Here is a 21,059-nt window from a genome sequence, read left to right as displayed (position 1 = left end):
ATGTGACTTTATTAGTGTGCAGCAATGCTGCTGGTAATCACAAGCTACTTTTAATGCTGATCAGCAAATCTGCAGAGCCCAGAGCTTTTAAAAACTGCAACATGAAGGCCCTGCCCGTATAATATTGCAACCAGAAAAAAAGCATGGATGGATGGTAAGCTGTTCAAAGAATTGTTTCACAGCCAGTTTGTTCCCTCTGTTTGACGGATTTCTAAGGAAAATCATTCGTCTCCCCATGCACTCCTTTTGATTGATAACACTCCATCTCACCCCAGCACTGAGGAATTATATGATGGAGAAATTGTGACGAATTTTTTGCCGCCGAATGTTACACCACTTCTACAGCCAATGGACCAGGGCTTACAGCTAACTTTAAAACTGATTTACAGAAAACAATTTTTAAGAATGCTTTCCAAGATGATAGTATTCCTTTAGTGGACAAAATAAAAAAGACCAATGTGAACTATGTTGTTTATTGGGCTGCTGAGGCATGGAAGAGTATTTCAGAAAATACTCTGAGAGAATCATGCAGAAAACTGTGGACATCTCTTGAATTTCAGGACAACCTAGTGGAAATGAAGAGGAAAATCTACTACAAATTATACAGACAATCCCTGGATGTGAAGAAGCTAGTGAAAGAGACGTAGATGAGTGGATGGAACATGTGTGGAGAACCTTACTCATGCTGATTTAGTTGCTGCTGTGACTCAAGACCAGGAAGAAGTGGATTGGTGTGACGGAAGTGACAATGAGCCTGAAAGCAACAAAGGAGAGCTGGTGCCACACAGTGACGCAGCAGAAGCCCTTGACCTCGCACTATATTGTATGGAGCAACAGCTCACTGCTACACCTGCTGATTTGATGTTTATGAGACAATGGCACAACTATGTGTCATATAACAGACTGTCTTCATTACGCCAAAAAACAATGACAGTTTTTGTCATCTAAAAAGTAGGGATAAAATGTCCACTATATTTTAGTAAGTTTGACAGCTTCTCTTTCATTGTTATGCATTGTTTAAACCGTATGTTTTCTTGCCAGTTTTTCTAATACATGTATACTGTACTGTGTAAATTAAAATAGTGTGTATGTACAGCAGTTTACTATACAGTTTTCCATACTTAGACTAACATTTTTCATGTTCAGATTAACTGAACGTTCAGATTACCGGAGTTCGGATTAGCAGGACTCTGCTGTAACATAAAATAAAGACGTTTGTACAGTCAAATAGTGGAAATACCATTCAACAGATTGTGTTCGTTCGAATGGGAAATTTCTGAGCATCTATCCTGCTACTATTTAAAGCAACAGATTATTCTGCAGAAAGAATTTGTCTGCTTGTTAAGAGATACTATAAATGCTTACATCTGAACAGTGATAATGTGCTAAAGCAATGCAAAAGCTTATTTTTGAAACAATGGAAAATCTGGGGTGAGATAATAGCAATATGAAATTGATAGGCTGCTACTCATAATATGAAGAATTAATGATTGGTAGAAAGGCATACTGGGGAGGGTGAAAGACCGCTTGGATATTATTCAGCAACTGGGTTAAGTCCTTCGTCAGATGTACACCAAACCAACCCCCCCCCCCCCCCCCACACACACACACACACACACACACACACGGACACCGTTGTCTCCAGGAGTGAAACCCTTAGTGTACACAGACAGCGGTGGCCGTGTGTGTGTGTGTGTGTGTGTGTGTGTGTGTGTGCACGTGCACACACACAAGCTATGGATGTGAAAATGTATGGGTGTTTTATCTACATATCAAACACTGGAAAATCCACGACTGAATGTAACAATGTTATGAAAAGGAAAGTGGCCACTTACCATATAGCGGAGATACTGCATTGCAGATAGGCACAACAAAAAGACTGTCACAAATAAAGCTTTCAGCCACTAAGGCCTTCACCAAAATAGAAGACACACACACACACACACACACAAACGCAACTCAAACAAACATGACTGCAGTTTCAGACAACTGTAGACACCTGAGACTGCAGCTGTGTGTGTGTGTGTGTGTGTGTGTCTCAGATATGGTGAGTGGCAACTTTCCTTTTCATAAGATTGTGTTTTTTCTACATCTGATGAAGAAGTTAGCTCTGGCAGCTGAATAATATCTGGCAGTCTGGTTTCAATGTGACTGTTAGCCATTCAATGCCTCCACTATGTGCCAAGTAGTAATGTAGTTGTAATATTTCTAAAAAAGTAGTTATTCCAAAATTTTATTTATAGGCCATTGGAGATTACTTTCCGGATAACCCCGTTATTTTAAACTGATAGTATCATGTGCCACGTGGTTCTTCATACCAAGCTGCTTGAACCAGTATGTTTTCTGTTTCAGAGGTTTTAGCAGGTACCACTTTGCCTCTGCAGATTTACACTGTAATTCCATCCATCACTAATAATTGTCCTAAGTAGCAGTTCTTTTCATCTCCTTCCACAAGCTGCATACAATATCATTACAGATCAACGTGCAAAAACTGAAAATCTGTGCTTAAGTCTAACAGAACTGAATACATAATATGTAATTTTTTTATGAATATGTAAAATAATCTTTGCTATTATAACTAGATTCTGACAACAATGAACTTGAAAAAACTTTCAATGTCAGCTTTTGCACTCAGTTCACATGTACTAACCGTCTGTCTTTAAATTATGAGCAGTACTCCTATCACTGGACACAGGTTGTTGTTGCATTACACCAAGAGTATCCTCAGTAACTTTCCACCCATCCAGGTGAAACACATCACTGGTTTCAGCCACAGGTATTACTTTCATTGAGTCACCAGCACAACCTATAAAATAAAATACGAAGTAACTTCTTTATAAATGGATATGACTTCTTGTTGATGGGAACAAAATACATCAAACTACTAACCATTACTGGTACAAGTACCAACAATTAGATTTAATGTAGATGCCCTTCCAGTTCTTGCATACAACACTGGTGGGACACCAAATTCTTTAGTGATAGCCAAAAGAAGAGTATCCAGTCTGTCAGGTAGCCTTTCCCACCGGACACTCAGGCCAGGATGATCTTCATTCTCAACTTGATCACCTTCATTACTCTGCATAAAAGTGAAAAAGATATCATCATAATTTTGAAGTCAATGTGAATATATTTCAGTGCAAAGTATGCTAAATGTATGTGGAACAGAAAAACATAAGAATCTGAAAATCAAAGTGTTATAAGCAGCAGGCAAGCAAATGTGAAAGGTAACCTTGGTAACAATTAATACAGGTTATCAGGTTTTCATGGCAGATGAAAGTTGTGTGCCTGCAGAAGAAAACATGCTCTCCCCCATTCCCGTTTCCCTCTCCTTGCCACACCCCTTCCCCAAAGGAAAAACACACACGCACACACACAGGGTGAAGCGAAATTTGCGCACTTGGGCTTCGCAGTGCGACTCCTCACATGCCAGTGATAACAAAATGTCTGTCACAAAATTTCGTCCGGCAAGTATATCCGGCAGAAAAAGGATGTCAAAAAGTGGCAATATGGCAACACTGTAACCACGTGTATGGTAACAACCTCTGTCAGCACATGTTGGCCGTGCTGTACAGTTGCTGCAGTGGATAGAGTTTTGGCTTAGTTTGCAGGTGGTCAAGGGCTCGATCCTGGGTTGGGTTGGACAATCTCTATCACGCAGTGGTGGAAGGAGAGAACCTGACTCCCGAAGGCACAGCAGCAGATGACGAAACACGTTTATCTGGATGGCATCAATGAGGATATCCAGCAACGTATTCACAAGCAGCAAAACCAGTCCAGTTATCAGATGTACCACGGACCAGAAGCATATCCACATATTCATCGTTTGTGTATGCCATACATCTGCCACACTGGTTTAGAGGTTTGCAATGAGAAAATTCGATGTGTGTACACATGTACACTGGAGTCTGTCATGGGCATGTTACTCCACTCGCAACTAGTCCTTGTCTGGTGGGCAGCGCATGCGGTACAAACACGCTGTCAGTCCTGCACGTTGTTCCACATAATGTGCATTACCCATCTGACAGATATTGTTCTGCATGGTTCATCCTGACACTGCTAATGAGAAATGTTCAGTTTCGAATTACACTGTTTCCCTAACGTTAATAGATGTGATGTTTCCACAATCCCATCGATAGAATAATAATAATAATAATAATAATAATAATAATAACCCCCGTGGAGGCCCGGGAAAAGAATAGGCCTCCGGTATGTTCTGCCAGTCGTAAAAGGCGACTAAAAGAACAAACCACTACAAGGGCTAACCCCCCCTTTTAGTGTGATTACTTGGTTCAGGACAGAACTAAAGAAGCCTCGGACAAGCGCCGTCACGGTCGGAGACGACGCTTGAACCCTATGCCCGCCCACAATGGTAACGACACTGCTAGCCAACTGGAAAACGATTTAAATCCAAATAGAGGTGTTTTGCAGGATATGCTTCCTGCAACCACCCTAGAAGGAAAACAAAGACAGAGGATGAGATGGTCAGATGAAGTTAATCGACACCTCATGTTCTGCTATTACCAAGCAACAAACCTAGGAACCAACACAACTGGATACAGATCACAAGTATATACAACATTTATTACCAGATACCCGGAATTAAAATTTTTAACAGAACAACGACTAGCTGATCAGATCCGTGTAATAATAAAAAATAACAGGATACCCCAGTCAGAATTATAAAACATCAAACAACAGGTACAACAAATACTAGAACAAAATAATGTGCAATCGGAAGAAGAAGAAAATACAGTAATGGACTCAAAACATCCCAGAGCAAACAAACAAAGAACAACACGCATCAATTAAACAATCAGAGGAAAACGAAATCTTAAGACAGCCACCAGAACAAGCACAAATAGAACACGAAGAGACACACGTGTTAGATATAGAAGAGAAATTTCAGCTGACATATATAGAATACAAAGACACAAATACAGACATTAGACCATTCTTGCATAGACCGCCAAATAACCCACAAGTCGAAACAACAATAAAAACTATCAACACAATCATAAACAACAAAATAAATGAAAATACAACTATGGAAGAGTTACAACTACTGGTTTATATAGGAGCACACACTACACTAAGTATACACACTAGGCAGAGATCAGAACAAACCAACACACAGAAGAAGCCCACAAAACCAGCATGGCAACACAGGCTACAGATGAGAATAGAAAAACTGAGAAAAGACATTGGACAGCTAACACAATTTATAAGAAATGAAATATCAGACAAAAAACGAAAAAGGTTAGGTAAAATCTCACAACAAGAAGCAATAGAGCAATTAGATGAAAAGAAGCAGAAATTACAAGCATTGGTCGAACGACTTAGAAGATACAAAAAAAGTGAAAATAGAAGGAAACAAAACCAAACATTCAGCACAAACCAAAAGAGATTTTACCAAACAATAGATAACACACACATTAAAATAGACAATCCACCAAACATAACAGACATGGAACACTTCTGGAGCAACATATGGTCAAACCAGGTACAACATAACAGGCATGCACTGTGGATACAAGCAGAAACAGACTCATACAAGATGATACCACAGATGCCTGAAGTGATAATTTTGCAACATGAAGTCACCCGAGCAATTAATTCTACACACAATTGGAAATCCCCTGGAAATGATAAAATAGCAAATTACTGGCTAAAGAAGTTCACCTCAACACATTCACATCTCACTAAATTATTTAACAGTTACATTGCAGACCCACACACATTCCCTGATACACTTGCACATGGAATAACCTATCTGAAACCTAAAGATCAAGCAGACACAGCAAACCCAGCTAAATATCGCCCCATAACATGCCTACCAACAATCTACAAAATATTAACTTCAGTCATTACACAGAAATTAATGACACATACAACACAGAACAAAATTATAAATGAAGAACAAAAAGGCTGCTGCAAAGGAGCACGAGGATGTAAAGAGCAACTGATAATAGATACAGAGGTGACATATCAAGCTAAAACTAAACAAAGGTCCCTACACTACGCATACATTGATTACCAAAAAGCCTTTGATAGTGTACCCCACTCATGGTTACTACAGATATTGGAAATATACAAAGTAGATCCTAAATTGATACAGTTTCTAAACATAGTAATGAAAAACTGGAAAACCACACTTAATATCCAAACAAATTCAGATAACATCACATCACAGCCAATACAGATTAAGCGTGGAATATACCAAGGAGACTCATTAAGCCCTTTCTGGTTCTGTCTTGCTCTGAACCCACTATCCAACATGCTAAATAATACAAATTATGGATACAATATTACTGGAACATACCCACACAAAATCACACATTTGCTATACATGGATGATCTAAAACTACTGGCAGCAACAAATCAACAACTCAACCAATTACTAAAGATAACAGAAGTATTCAGCAATGATATAAATATGGCTTTTGGAACACACAAATGTAAGAAAAATAGCATAGTCAAGGGAAAACACACTAAACAAGAAGATTACATATTGGATAACAACAGCGACTGCATAGAAGCGATGGAAAAAACAGATACCTATAAATATCTAGGATACAGACAAAAAATAGGAATAGATAATACAAATATTAAAGAAGAACTAAAAGAAAAATATAGACAAAGACTAACAAAAATACTGAAAACAGAATTAACAGCAAGAAACAAGACAAAAGCTATAAATACTTATGCTATACCAGTATTGACCTACTCATTTGGAGTAGTGAAATGGAGTGACACAGACCTAGAAGCACTCAATACACTTACACGATCACAATGCCACAAATATAGAATACATCACATACATTCAGCAACAGAAAGATTCACATTAAGCAGAAAGGAAGGTGGAAGGGGATTTATAGATATAAAAAACCTACATTATGGACAGGTAGACAATTTAAGAAAATTCTTTCTAGAACGAGCAGAAACTAGCAAAATACACAAAGCAATCACTCATATAAATACATCAGCTACACCATTGCAATTTCATAACCACTTCTACAACCCACATAACATCAACAGATACGAAGAAAGTAAATTGGAAAAAGAAAACACTACATGGCAAGCACCCGTATCATCTAACACAGCCACACATCGATCAAGACGCATCCAACACATGGCTAAGAAAAGGCAATATATACAGTGAGACAGAAGGATTCATGATTGCAATACAGGATCAAACAATAAACACCAGATATTACAGCAAGCATATTATTAAAGATCCCAATACCACAACAGATAAATGCAGACTTTGCAAACAACAAATAGAAACAGTAGATCACATCACAAGCGGATGTACAATACTAGCAAATACAAAATACCCCAGAAGACATGACAATGTAGCAAAAATAATACATCAACAACTTGCCATAAAACATAAACTAATAAAACAACACGTTCCCACATACAAGTACACACCACAAAATGTACTGGAGAATGATGAATACAAATTATACTGGAACAGAACAATTATAACAGATAAAACAACACCACATAACAAACCTGACATCATACTCACCAATAAAAAGAAGAAATTAACACAACTAATTGAAATATCCATACCCAACACAACAAATATACAGAAGAAAACAGGAGAAAAAATTGAAAAATACATCCAACTGGCTGAGGAAGTCAAGGACATGTGGCATCAGGATAAAGTCGACATTATACCAATTATACTATCAACTACAGGAGTCATACCTCACAATATCCACCAGTACATCAATGCAATACAGCTACATCCAAACATATATATACAACTACAAAAATCTGTAATTATTGATACATGTTCAATGACCCGAAAGTTCCTAAATGCAATATAACATATACCATACAGTTACAAGGAAGTCACGCTTGATCAAGGTCCGCGTCACGTTCCATTTTTAACCAGACTTAACAGTCTGAGAAAGTAAAGAAAATAATAATAATAATGCATTGAGATATGTACTCAACAGCATGCAGTTACCAGTCTCAATGCTGAAAGGCATAATTAGTGGGACCATGGTGATAACACATTCAAATATTAACTGAGTTTGGACACTATTCACAAAGCAAAGCACGTTGCTAGTACTACTGGTAACATAAGGCCCTTACAAAATATAATGGACCTAAACGAGGCAAGAATAATAGTTGGTACTAATCTGTGGGACCATTGAAGGAGGGTACAAAGAAAACAGGTTTCGCATCTAGTAGATGAAGTGGTGCAAATAAATTCACGCCCATGACATGGAAAGGGCTTCTTTCAAAGCTGACCAATCTTCTGTTTCTAAGATTGTGAATGTAAGTGCAAATGTTGAAAGGGCTTCTTTCAAAGCTGACCAATCTTCTGTTTCTAAGGTTGTGAATGTAAGTGCAAATGTTTTCTAGAAGATGCTGCAATCACTGTTGACCATTCCACAGGGGTACATTTATCAAATAAAAAATTATGCCACAAACCAGAATCAAACCCTCGACCTCTTGCATGTTAATCCCAAAACTCTATCCACTGCACAAACTGTACAGCACGACTCATATTTGCTGACAAAGGCAGTTACCATACATGTGGTTACAGTGTCGCCAGATTTACACTCTTTAATGTCCTTTTTCTGCTGGACATATTCGCCAGACAAAATTTTGTGAAAGACATTTTTTTATCGGTGGCATGTGAGGAGTTGCGCTGCGAAGCCCAAATGCGTGAATTTTTATTAGGAAAATTTGGGAGACACAAGACAGAGGACAAAGTGATAGTCACTGAAGATCGTGTTTCACTCTACTTTGCTTTAGTAAATAGTCTCCATTTCATGCACTAATTTTTAAGACATCTTGAAGGAAAAATGAAGGTAATACCTGTGAAATACATGTAATCAGACTTATTATTTCATGAATAATATTTTGATACTTTTTAAAATACTGCTGCTTTTACCAAAACAAGCATATAAAAGGCTTCAGTTCACTGGCATCAGAATATCGGAACGAATTAACTAGTAGCAAGACCCATGTAAGAATACTATAATATGGAAGTAATGTAGTGATAAGTGAAAGAATGAATCAGCGAGCAGCAAGAGCCCTGTCATAAAATACTAGTGCTACATGTTTTTCTAGTCTTCATAACTAAATTCTGAAGCTTAAAACTGGCATATGGTGTGCCATGCAGCAAAAGTAAAGTTTGCCCATGACCTATCAGAGTCTGAAAAGTGCTGTTATTGAAAGACATTTTACAGATTCCATTCCAGCTGTTGTTTAAGTGTATTTACTTTATTTAATTACACTGGTATATATTGTGACATTTTGACATCTGCAGCAAGTGAGAATGGTGTATAACGCCAAAAGCGATCAATTGTGCATAAGTAAATAAAGTAAATATGTGTAAAAACAGCTGATGTGGAACTTGTACAATGTCTTTCACAAATATACAGCTGTGGTACACCACATGAAGACAATGCATCGAAATCAAAGTCATAAGAAGACCGTTTCTATTGTGATGTTTTGTTTCTCCTGGCTTTTCACATTCTGCATAATACAAAAGTTTAAAAAGTACTGATTACATTATAGGACACCTATACCACTGGAAGAGAGAGAGTGGATACATTTCCTGGATAATCTTGTATAGTCTCATGCAATACCAGTTTTGTTAAACAGATGATGATAAACCATATCCAACAGGCCGTGTCATTTGAGCTGGTAACCTTTACTTCTGTACTTACATATTAAATGCTATATCCCATTGTTAAGGAAATATCTGCTCATATTTAAAAAATGGAGTAAGTGTAGTTTACGAACTTTTTTTAACTTCATAATAAATTGAAACTTCCTGGCAGACTAAAACTGTGTGCCGGACCGAGACTCGAACTCGGGACCTTTGCCTTCTGCGGGCAAGTGCTCTACCATCTGAGTTACCCAAGCACAACTGACGACCCGTCCTCACAGCTTCAAGTCTGCCAGTACCTCATCTCCTACCTTCCAAACTTCTTCCTTCCTATGGAATAGCTTCTGTGAAGTTTGGAAGGTAGGAGATGAGGTACTGGCAGACTTGAAGCTGTGAGGACGGGTCGTAAGTTGTGCTTGGGTAGCTCAGATGGTAGAGCACTTGCCCGCGGAAGGCAAAGGTCCCGAGTTCCTGAGTCTCGGTCCGGCACACAGTTTCAGTCTGCCAGGAAGTTTCATACCGGTGCACACTCAGGGTGTCTACGCAGACAAGGAAAAAAAAAATCCTGGGTTTCCCGGTTAAAAATACACTTTCTCCCAGGTGAAAACACACTTTTTCCATGTTAAGTGACAGTATATTTTCCCTGCAAAACTTATCAGTCCTTTGAACTGTTATGGATTTATGCACGGGCATTGAATTTCCTGGCACTTTAGAAAACGAAATTCAGGGAAAAAGACACGTTTTGGAAATATCTTTTATGTGCAGCAACACGTACGTTGCGTATTTTCGTATTACGAAAGTATACATTGGAATCCCACCAAACACCGCATGTTAATTTAATATTGGTCTCTAAGGTTAATACGTTACAAGGGAAGCTAAGCTTTCACATATAATGTTAATCTTTTTTGTGCGTTACACTTTAAGATATATCACACAAATGTGCCAGTAAAATTTTTAATAATGACATAAATGTGATCTTCAGGGTTCGAAATTCTACATGGCTCGTCATTAAAGAGTTGATTTTTAAATGAGAGTCAAATGCTGTGTAATTTAAGAAATTCATGGTACATTCTCGCACATAGTTCAACCAACGTATAAGGATATTTACTTTGAAAGTAACGCTTTTCAAACTACCATTCGCAATATTTTCCCGCGACCTGTTAGAAATATGTTCGTTTCAGCAGTTGCCGTGTTATAAAAATGACCTCTTGTGCCAAAACAGTCTCGTGTATTTGGTGTGTGTTGCAAAATTGCTGCAATATTAGAAAGGCCTATTTTGTTTTATCTATCAGACAGTGACAAAATAGACATAATCAAATCAAGAAACCACACCATCTTTGGTATTATTTGTATCAACATCTTTTTCAGTATTAGATAATGACATTTCGATTTTTCATGTAGCAAAATGTTGGACGAACTCTGATGAGGTAATAGATTCTTTCGCAGAAAGGAAAGCACGCCATGTAAAGCTGTAGCAAGATTAGAGGGAAAAAAGGCTAGGAGCTAAGAATTGAAGAAATGTACCAATATCAAATGCCTATTAGGCCTACTACAAGCAAAAAGCTTTAAGTTAGGAAATAGTTTCACATTTCATTCACACGCACCAGTTCCTCAAGCATAAAACCAAAAGTGGTATTATGAAATTTTTATATAAATTTGGAATCGTCTTATTCTTCCATAATTTGTGTGATGTCACCGTTTCTTCTCCTTCCTCGATCTAAAAAACAATCTTATCATCACAAATTCTGTAGCTATTCCTGCCATCGTCAAAATTTGTTCGCCGATTAACCTCACTAACCCGGCCAGAATCACAGGTTTAGTTATTCCACAAGCATTCTCCAGTTAGGCATTGTTACGTGTACGTACAACATGTTTTCCGCGTTACTTCCAGAATAGAACTTATGCTGCTGCTAGTCGGGGACTGTACAACTGGTCCTTACAAGTGTAGCGATCTGGCTAAATATTTTCTGTCAAAATTTCATTTTCCTGGATACACAGAGAAGATAATACGTAATCTTTCTCACCTGTTATTCCTGTTAGTCGTTTATTGCCATTCTCGTAGTCTGAATCTATGGAGTTTGCTAGTAATTATAACAACGCTGATCATTCGCAAACCCAATCAACCACATAATCAGACAGCGATTGGCATTCATGCGTTCGGCTTTACTCCGCTCAGCTCTTATAGCCCCATCCCCTTTTGTCTGCGGAAAGTTTATTTCTAGATGTGATGAGGATTCTCCTGACAGAGACATCACATACAATATGCACGCATTCAGAAATCAACTTAAAATGTGTTCAAAAATGTTCAAAAACTAACAGGGGTTCATTTCAAAATCATATGAATAATCAATTAACCAACGTGCACTGGATGCTAAGCGTTTTGTGAAACAAGCTTTCTTTCCTCAAGAATATGAATTTGGTGCCCCCTTTTCCCTGTAGCATCTAGCTGCTTGTTGTGACTGCTTGCACAGCCAACAGCCACATTCCTGTAGCCAGAAACGGGAGAATCTACTGCTCAAATGCAACTCAACTGCGCATGCACATGATCCCACTCGTAACTGCTAAAACAAATCTAATGTAAACAGTTGTGACATCACGCTCATCGTAGGCAATTTGTTGTTATGAAGCTTTGCATAGTCTTCCTAAAGCCTTTGACACATTTTGCTGCTGGCACACGCTTGCATGTGTCATTGTATATGGCACATTTCTTTGCAATTTAAGTTATTTTTGTTTCTTTCTCTCGGTTATGTTTTATTGTTGAAGTGTTATTCTGCAATAGCGGGATACAGTAACATCCTTTGTTAGAATATTGGTTCTTACCAGTCGCAATTACAAAAGTTTAACAGAAACTAAATCTGAAAAATTCCTGGAATTCTAAAAAGTTCCCGGGTTTTTCCCGATTTTCTCCCTGATGAAAAAATTCCCAGGTTTTTCCCGGATCTCCCGGTTGTCCTGGGTCATATACACCCTGACACTCCGATCCAGAGTGAAAATCTCATTCATAATAAATTATTTACCTTTGATACGGCAGTTGATCAACTCTCCACTGCACAGTGAATTTAAACACATTTAGGAAAATGTCAGACAATGGAAAATCCACGATGGAATTCAAAACAATATTATGAAAAGGAAAGTTGTCATCCACCATATAGCAGAGGTGCTGAGTTGCAGATAGGCACAACAAAAAGACTGTCACAAATAAAGTTTTCGGCCAGTAAGGCCTTTGTCAACAATAGACGAAACACACACACACACACACACACACACACACACACAGCTGCAGTCTCAGGCAACTGAAACCACACTGCAAGCAGCAGCATCAGTGCACGATGGGAGTGGTGACTGGGTGGGGGTAAGGAGGAGGCTGGGGCGGAGAGGGGGAGGTATAGTAAGGTAGGGGTGGCGGACAGTGAAGTGCTGCAGGTTGCCACACTGTGGTTTCCGTTGTCTGAGACTGCAGTCATGTCTGTGAGTTGCATTTGCGTTAATATATGTGTGTGTGTTTTTTGTCCATTGTTGACGAAGGCCTTACTGGCCGAAAGCTTTATTTGTGACACTCTTTTTGTTGTGCCTATCTGCGGCACAGTGTCTCCACTATATGGTGAGTAGCAACTTTCCTTTTCATAATATTGTTAGAAAAATGTCAATACCTCAGAATTACAAGGCCACATGACCCATCATCTTATCTAACTAACTGAATGGAATGCAACATATGGCAACAGTGCTTTGATGAGAGAACAAATTGCCACTATCTTACCACAGGGCTCAATATTGAAGGCACTTTCATTCTCATTATTTAGTGTTATTACAAACAATGGAACTGTTTCACAAATTTATTGTAGCTTGTTGCTGAACTTTGCAATCACACTGAGAAACTCATGAGCTTTTGTTACAAATGTTCAATATGTGTCCCCAAGCTAATCCTATAGACGCTCAGACTAAACTGAAGCAAGAAGCTGACTTATACTGTTTAAGTTATCTGAGTCACAGATTTCCTCTTACAGAAGTATACCATGGCTGTGAACTGCTTTGTCATTACCAAACGGAATGGCCACACTGACCATATTTGGAAACCTCGCCCTGAAATGTCATTCCTCTGGTGTGTAAGAGTAATTTTAATAAAATTCAAGCACAACAGAAAGTTTTTCAGCACCTGTTATGTTCTTTACTACCTGTTAATTATTGGAAGAATGTGGGAACTACGACAACAACTAGCAACTTTTGAGTTTCCTAGTATAACTGTCAAGTTTGGCAACATTACATCCAACAACACAGTTACAAAAAAGAAGAAGAAGAAGAAGAAGAAGAAGAAGAAGAAGAGCAACATTTCAATCATCTGTAATAAACCTGTATGCATGTTATTATCATTATCACTATAATTTCCCATTAGATTAGTAAGAAGCTGAAACACTTCTCTTTGCTGATTATATGAATTTCACATAAATTTTTGTGGAGCAAACATTATGAAAGGTAAATGAAATTTTCTTGAAAATTATTAATGGTTTCCTGTAACTAGGCTGTAAATAAATACCAACAAATTAAAGTAAAAGGCTAAACCTCCCCTTTAACAATAAAGCATGAAGGAAAAATAATTCATTAAATTTTTGGGTGTGTTGATCGATAACAACATGAAGCAGAAGTAACACATACACTACTGGCCATTAAAATTGCTACACCACGAAGATGACGTGCTACAGGTGCGAAATTTAACCGGCAGGAAGAAGATGCTGTGATATGCAAATGATTAGCTTTTCAGAGCATTCACACAAGGTTGGCGCCGGTGGTGACACCTACAACGTGCCGACATGAGGAAAGTTTCCAACCGATTTCTCATACACAAACAGCAGTTGACCGGCATTGCCTGGTGAAATGTTGTTGTGATGCCTCGTGTAAGGAGGAGAAATGCGTACCATCACGTTTCCGACTTTGATAAATATCGGATTGTAGCCTATCGCGATTGCGGTTTATCGTATCATGACATTGCTGCAAGCGTTGGTCAAGATCCAACAACTCTTAGCAGAATATGGAATCGGTGGGTTCAGGAGGGTAATAAGGAATGCCGTGCTGGATCCCAACAGCTTGTATTACTAGCAGTCGAGATGACAGGCATCTTATCCGCATGGCTGTAACGGATCGGGCAGCCACGCCTCGATCCCTGAGTCAACAGATGGGGACGTTTGCCGGCGATGGTGTACTCAACGACGAACCTGGGTGCACGAATGGCAAAACGTCATTTTTTCGGATGAATCCAGGTTCTGTTTACAGCATCATGATAGTCGCATCTGTGTTTGGCAACATCGTGGTGAACGCACACTAGAAGCGTGTATTCGTCATCACCATACGAGCGTATCACCCGCCGTGATGGTATGGTGTGCCATTGGTTACACGTCTTGGTCACCTCTTGTTCGCATTGATGGCACTTTGAACTGTGGACGTTACATTTCAGATGTGTTACGACCCTACATTTGAGCAGGATAATGCACGACCGCATGTTGCAGGTCCTGTACGGGCCTTTCTGCATACAGAAAATGTTCGACTGCTGCCCTGGCCAGCACATTCTCATCGTGTTGAAGCTGCATGGGCAGCTGTACCTGTACATGCCATCCAAGCTCTGTTTGACCCAATGCCCAGGCGTATCAAGACCGTTATTAAGGCCAGAGGTGGTTGTTATGGATACTAATTTCTCAGGATCTATGCGCCCAAATCGCATGAAAATGTAATCACATGTCAGTTCTAGTATAATATATTTGTCCAATGAATACCTGTTTATCATCTGCTTTTCTTCTTGGTGTAGCAATTTTAATGGCCAGTAGTGTATGTTCTTCAGCATCAATGTTGAGTGACACTTTGTAATGGATCTGGGAGATGTGTTATTTTCTACTGGATTTGTCGATACCAAATCTAATGAGGGAAGTTGTAAATGTTTTCTTATATTTTTGTCAGATTTTTTTTTTTTTGCCTTATTTTATGCTAATTTGCTTATATGTTAGAGAGTGACAGAATATTGATTAATATTAGAAGATGTGACGAAGAATATCAAAGAGACTGGTTACAAGTGGAAGCTTGTGTGTTGTGTAAAATGTCTTTGACGCTGGAGTCGTCTTTGACCGTAGTCAGTCGGCAGCAAACTCTCGGTGTGTGTGACAGTGGAACAATGTGCAGGTCACTGTTATAATAATTTGCTACTGAACAGGAAAAATGAATTATGTTACTACTTTTTTATATAAACATCAAGAAGGAACCACATTCGAAGAAATGGTATTTGAAGCACCAAAAATGAGGCAAATGCATTGAACCAGGTCATTTCTGCAGCCAACAAAACTGCATTGTGGAATCATACTTTCACTAGATGACTGAAGCCAACACAGAAAAGTCAAATATCATCTTATAAACATATATGAGAAGAACAAGAGAAATTTGTTAACATCGAGTATTGATTTAAGTGTCAGGAAGTCGTTTCTGAAAGTATTTGTACGGAGTGCAGCCATGTATGGAAGTGAAACGTGGACGATAAATAGTTTAGACAAGAAGAGAATAGAAGCTTTTGAAACGTGGTGCTACAGAAGAATGCTGAAGATTAGATGGGTAGATCACATAACTAATGAGGAGGTATTCAATAGAACTGGGGAGAAGAGGAGTTTGTGACCCAACTTGACTAGAAGAAGGGATCGGTTGGTAGGATATGTTCTGAGGCATCAAGGGATCACCAATTTAGTACTGGAGAGCATTGTGGAGGGTAAAAATCGTAGAGGAAAACCAAGAGATAAGTACCAGAAGGATGTAGGTTGCAGTAGGTACTGGGAGATGAAGAAGCTTGCACAGGATAGAGTATCATGGAGAGCTGCATCAAACCAGTCTCAGGACTGAAGACCACCACCACAACAACAACAACAACAAACATTTCACGGAAAAGTGAGTACTGTCACGAAATATGCTAAATTCAAGCATATAAAATAGTGAGCATATTTCAACTTGCATTCAGGTGATATCAGATTTCAAAGACATAAATTTTCTCTTATTTTTTATCTTTGCCTGTTTTCTCTCTCTCTCTCTCTCTCTCTCTCTCTCTTTCTCTCTCTCTCTCTCTCTCTTTCTTTTAAGTAACCTCCCTGAAGAAAAACAGAATTCAATGTACAGAAATTTGCAAGAAGTATAATGTCATACCAATTCCCAATTCTCAAATACGTCGCAGATAACTGGAGAGACTCTTATAATAATGAATTATCATGCATATTATTAACATAAAAATTGATGACAATGGACTAAACCATATTGCATTAATTGCAGAAGTTTCAAACACACAAATGCAAATACTGACCACAATAACAATTTTTCCAGTGTTACGAGGTGTGTGACCAAATCTCCATCGAACAGGCTGGCTGCTCTTCAGTACCAAAGTCAGATTGTGTAATTCAGTTAGCAGTGTATCTCCACTATCTCCACCTTCATGAAGATGTACTAGGACTACTGGCAGTGAAGCTCGATCTGCACGTTCATCTCTTCCGTTGTTTCTTGGACCAGCATCCATTTCCACCACATATACATCCCTGAAAAACAGATACTTTTAACAGAAAATGAAGAATACAATCCAGGGTAAGTGCATTACAAATCAGAATAATGTGGGTATTTAGCTTGGAATAAATAAATTTCTATAGTTTTTGAAATTAAATATTGTAGGCCTACATTTATCTTACATTTTCCCAAGGAAACATACACAGCAACCATAAAATATTCTGTAAGATTATGGCCTTACAATATTCACCATGTAAATCACAGACTAACTCTTTTAAACTATGTATCTCACACCTGCATACAGTATATTCAATACTTTCTTTCCAAACAACCATTTGAATGAGGTTTTTAAGCTTTCTTCATTATCTTGAGAAAATTTATTAATAGAGTAATTGTATGGTATCATCTTTCTTAAATGAACAACTCACCTGTATCTGCAATCTTTAATGGCAGCTTCACATCTAATGGGATACTTTTAGACTAATCAATGTGTATAGCTACATAAAAAAAACAATTTTCACCTCCTACCTTATTCCATTCATGTACACAAATAGTGTTCTTGTGCCGAAAGGGTGGATAGCACTATTCTTATTCAGAATCCTTTCAGATGCTTTTGTTTACATGCTTCTATATTAATTTTCCTATTCTTCCAATTATTTCAATTATTTAGAAAAAATCACGTTACTTCCCCAATCTTGCAAAGAGACAAAAATGATTGTCTTTGCTTACAAAATTTTCTGTTTCTCTCAGTCAAGCTCTCTGGACTGTGATGATTTTACCAAGGGTTCAGTTTCATGATGCACGTGATCCTGACAAATGTAATATGAGTATTATCCTCTTTAACATTTAGCTTTGGAAAACTGTTCCATCAAAAGTGAAAACTAATTATATTTCCAGGCACAAGCAGGATAATAATGAAGCATCCCCATGCAAAACATCACAGTTCTCCAATTTCATGCTCTTTGATTGTGCACATTGTGCCATCAAAGTATGCTCTTTTCCCACCTAAATATATATATCACCAGTGATTTGAACACATAAGTACTTCACTCTATCACAGAAGAATGTCTGAGAGAATAGCGGATAGCTTGGAGTCAGGGCAATCTAAATAAACTATGTGAATATTGGTAAATAAAAATAATGCTTGCAACAGATTTACAGAAAAGTAAATTTAACACCAGGAAACAAATAGAATTTCGTACAAAGTTATCCACAGAAATGACACAGCAAATAAGGAAAAACTATTAAATAATCCAGAGAAATGACACCACAAAAAAGGAAAAACTGACAAAATTCTAGGAAATTACAATCCAAGACAACCTTAAATGGGGCATGCATACAAATTCCGTAGCCTGTAAGTTGTCTAAAAGCATATTTGTGATGAACATGACAATCAAATATACATAAAACTAAGTTTCATTCATCTTTCTCATCAAATTTAAACCATGGAATAGAAGAACAACATGAACCAACCGAAGCACACTACTAATACTACAGAATGAAGCTATCAGAATTATCTGTGGTGCCAAACCTAGAGAATCATATCAAAACCTGTTGCCAAAATTAGGTGTGCTCACAATTATAGGTGTATATATAATAAAAGTTATATTGCTTGTGAAGACAATAAATCCAAACTTAAACTGTGACTTACACCAGAATAATAAAAGACAAAATTACGGTACCATGTAAATATCCGCAGAACAGCTTTGCATGAAAAACAGGCACTACATGCTGGGCTGAAACTAGCCAATGCCCTACCAAAAAATCTCACAGCCCTTCCTACTAGCTAATTAAAAGATCTGCCAAAAGAATTTTTACTGTTAATCCATTTTAGTCCCTAGATGAATTCTGTACCTTACTAAAAAGTGGTTTGTCAGTATGTCGAGCCCACAGTTTTTAGGTAGTTCACAAGCAATCTAATAATAATAAAAACATTTGTAAAACAGTTATCTGTATATTAACAAATGCAAAATGCATTAAAATGTAAAATTTCTTGTTACACATAAATCTTTAGGTTCTGATTTGTAAATCGACATATTCAGAAGAAGAATCTGTACGATGTCCTGAAAATGTATTATTTCTATAGTTTATGTTTGATTATTTGATGTTCAATAATAATAATAATAATAATAATAATACTATAACTTCAAGAAATCTTTGAAGGCCAAAACTGCTTAGGCATTTCCCACTCAAATATACAGACTATAGAGAGGAGGCTGGGTGGACAACAGTTAAGAAAGAGCACATGTCCAGAGCCAAACCGTTTTTGTGTTGTGTTGGAGCAGTGTGATCCTTCTCATTATCATGTATAGCCATCTAATGCAGCAAAAATAGCAAATAAAGTGTTGTGATATGTGAATACTTATGACAGAATGAATTTTATCCTAATAACTTCTGAGTAGGGAATGCTCTGCATTCTGAGAGCTGGAAGTTAAGTATTGAATGAAACTCATTCCAGAAAACAACTTTTCATTAGTATCATTTAATGAAATCGAAAACCTGGAAAAATGTTCACTATATACTACCTCTAATATGGATTTTTTCCTTATATGTACACTCTACGGAAGACTAAATCAGTGAATCCAGCAAGAAACGATAAGTAGAAGTTGACATGTCCTCCAGTGCACAGCATATGACAGCGACAGAGATATAAGATGTACTTGATCTGAATGCAGACAACTCTATCATCATCATCACAGCAAAAAAGGTCCTGAAATTGTGGAACTTGAGTATAGGGAATACCTATGCAAGGAATGGCATCAACTCCTTGACACCGTATATAGGAAACAGATTTTCACAAAGTGATCCTTCCATCCACAATGAGCTACAGAAAATCTTTAACAGCTTGACTCTTATAACAATTGCCACTGACCTTGGCCCACCTGATCCACACAACACAAGAGAGCAGAATGACAACTATATTTTAGTATTCAATAGTTCTTCCTCCAAATGCCCAGTAACTCCAACCCAACATGCCAAATTTACCGTACCACATAAAACACATCAACTGTTTACTGCAATGACTCAAATCCATTTCTAGAACTCTTCTATCTGAAATTTTCCTGATTACCATTTATGTGACCTCTACATACACCAGCATCCATATACACGTAACCCTTCTGCCCATCAAAATAGCATCCCCCAATTTTCTTCTTCTTCCTCTTCCCCTTCTTCTTCATGAAATGGTCCTGCTTATGCGGGTCATTCACAAAGCCTCTTCCAGTGGTAATCACCATCACTTTCAACAATGAATCAATCATCGCTAAATACCAGCTGGAAAGTCTCCAGAAAAATCTGTTTCTTGCCACCGTAGCCAACCTCATCCTTTCTGCATAACTGCTTCACCTACAGAGCCTAACTTACAAACAGATCATGGTGGTTATGTGCACCAAGATGGGAAAGTCTACACTATATCATGGGTTGCAAGAAAGAAGCATTCCTTAACTTCCAGAACTCTGGTATGAAATATGTTCACTGATGAAATGTTTCTCTTTTGGACTCTTGGTGGTGGCATTGGTCTCTCAGATCGTGGTGCTCTATTTTTCTGTGATAATGCCTACACTGATTATGTTGCAACCTCAAACATCAAGCTGAGCATTTGTCTCTGATGTGAAAATGTGGCTTTGTAATTGTTGCTACCCACTACTACAAATTTATCAAAAAGGCTTCATAGGCCAGTTATACAGTTAATGTATGAAGATTCTGTGTACCTCTGATCTCTCATTTTAGAAAAAGTCATTGTTGCTTTCAACAATATTACAAGTAATAGTTCACTCTCTTAGTAAACAATCACTGTTAAGCAGCACAAAGATGTTTCTATTTCAGTTTCAATGAAAAAGTCAAAAGAGACCCTGAATGTAAATGTGTCATGGCGATGTCATCTGATGGTCCAGTTGGATTTACGACA

The 21,059-nt window shown here is 37.9% G+C and overlaps 1 protein-coding gene across 1 annotated transcript in view; it reads right to left on the bottom strand.

The window, feature by feature from the left end:
- Positions 1–21,059, bottom strand: part of LOC126091983 (uncharacterized) — a 288,438-nt gene that overhangs the window by 153,130 nt on the left and 114,249 nt on the right. Inside the window, exons 9-11 of the mRNA XM_049907347.1 lie at positions 16,959–17,187; positions 2,890–3,079; positions 2,651–2,806 (exon numbers count right to left, since the gene is read on the bottom strand). Of these exons, the coding sequence (XP_049763304.1) occupies positions 2,651–2,806; positions 2,890–3,079; positions 16,959–17,187 (575 nt within the window). The remainder of the gene's footprint in view (positions 1–2,650; positions 2,807–2,889; positions 3,080–16,958; positions 17,188–21,059) is intronic.

The sequence above is a fragment of the Schistocerca cancellata genome, chromosome 7, assembly GCF_023864275.1.
Source record: "Schistocerca cancellata isolate TAMUIC-IGC-003103 chromosome 7, iqSchCanc2.1, whole genome shotgun sequence".
NCBI lineage: Eukaryota > Metazoa > Arthropoda > Insecta > Orthoptera > Acrididae > Schistocerca > Schistocerca cancellata.
This window is presented reverse-complemented; position numbering and strand designations above follow the sequence as displayed.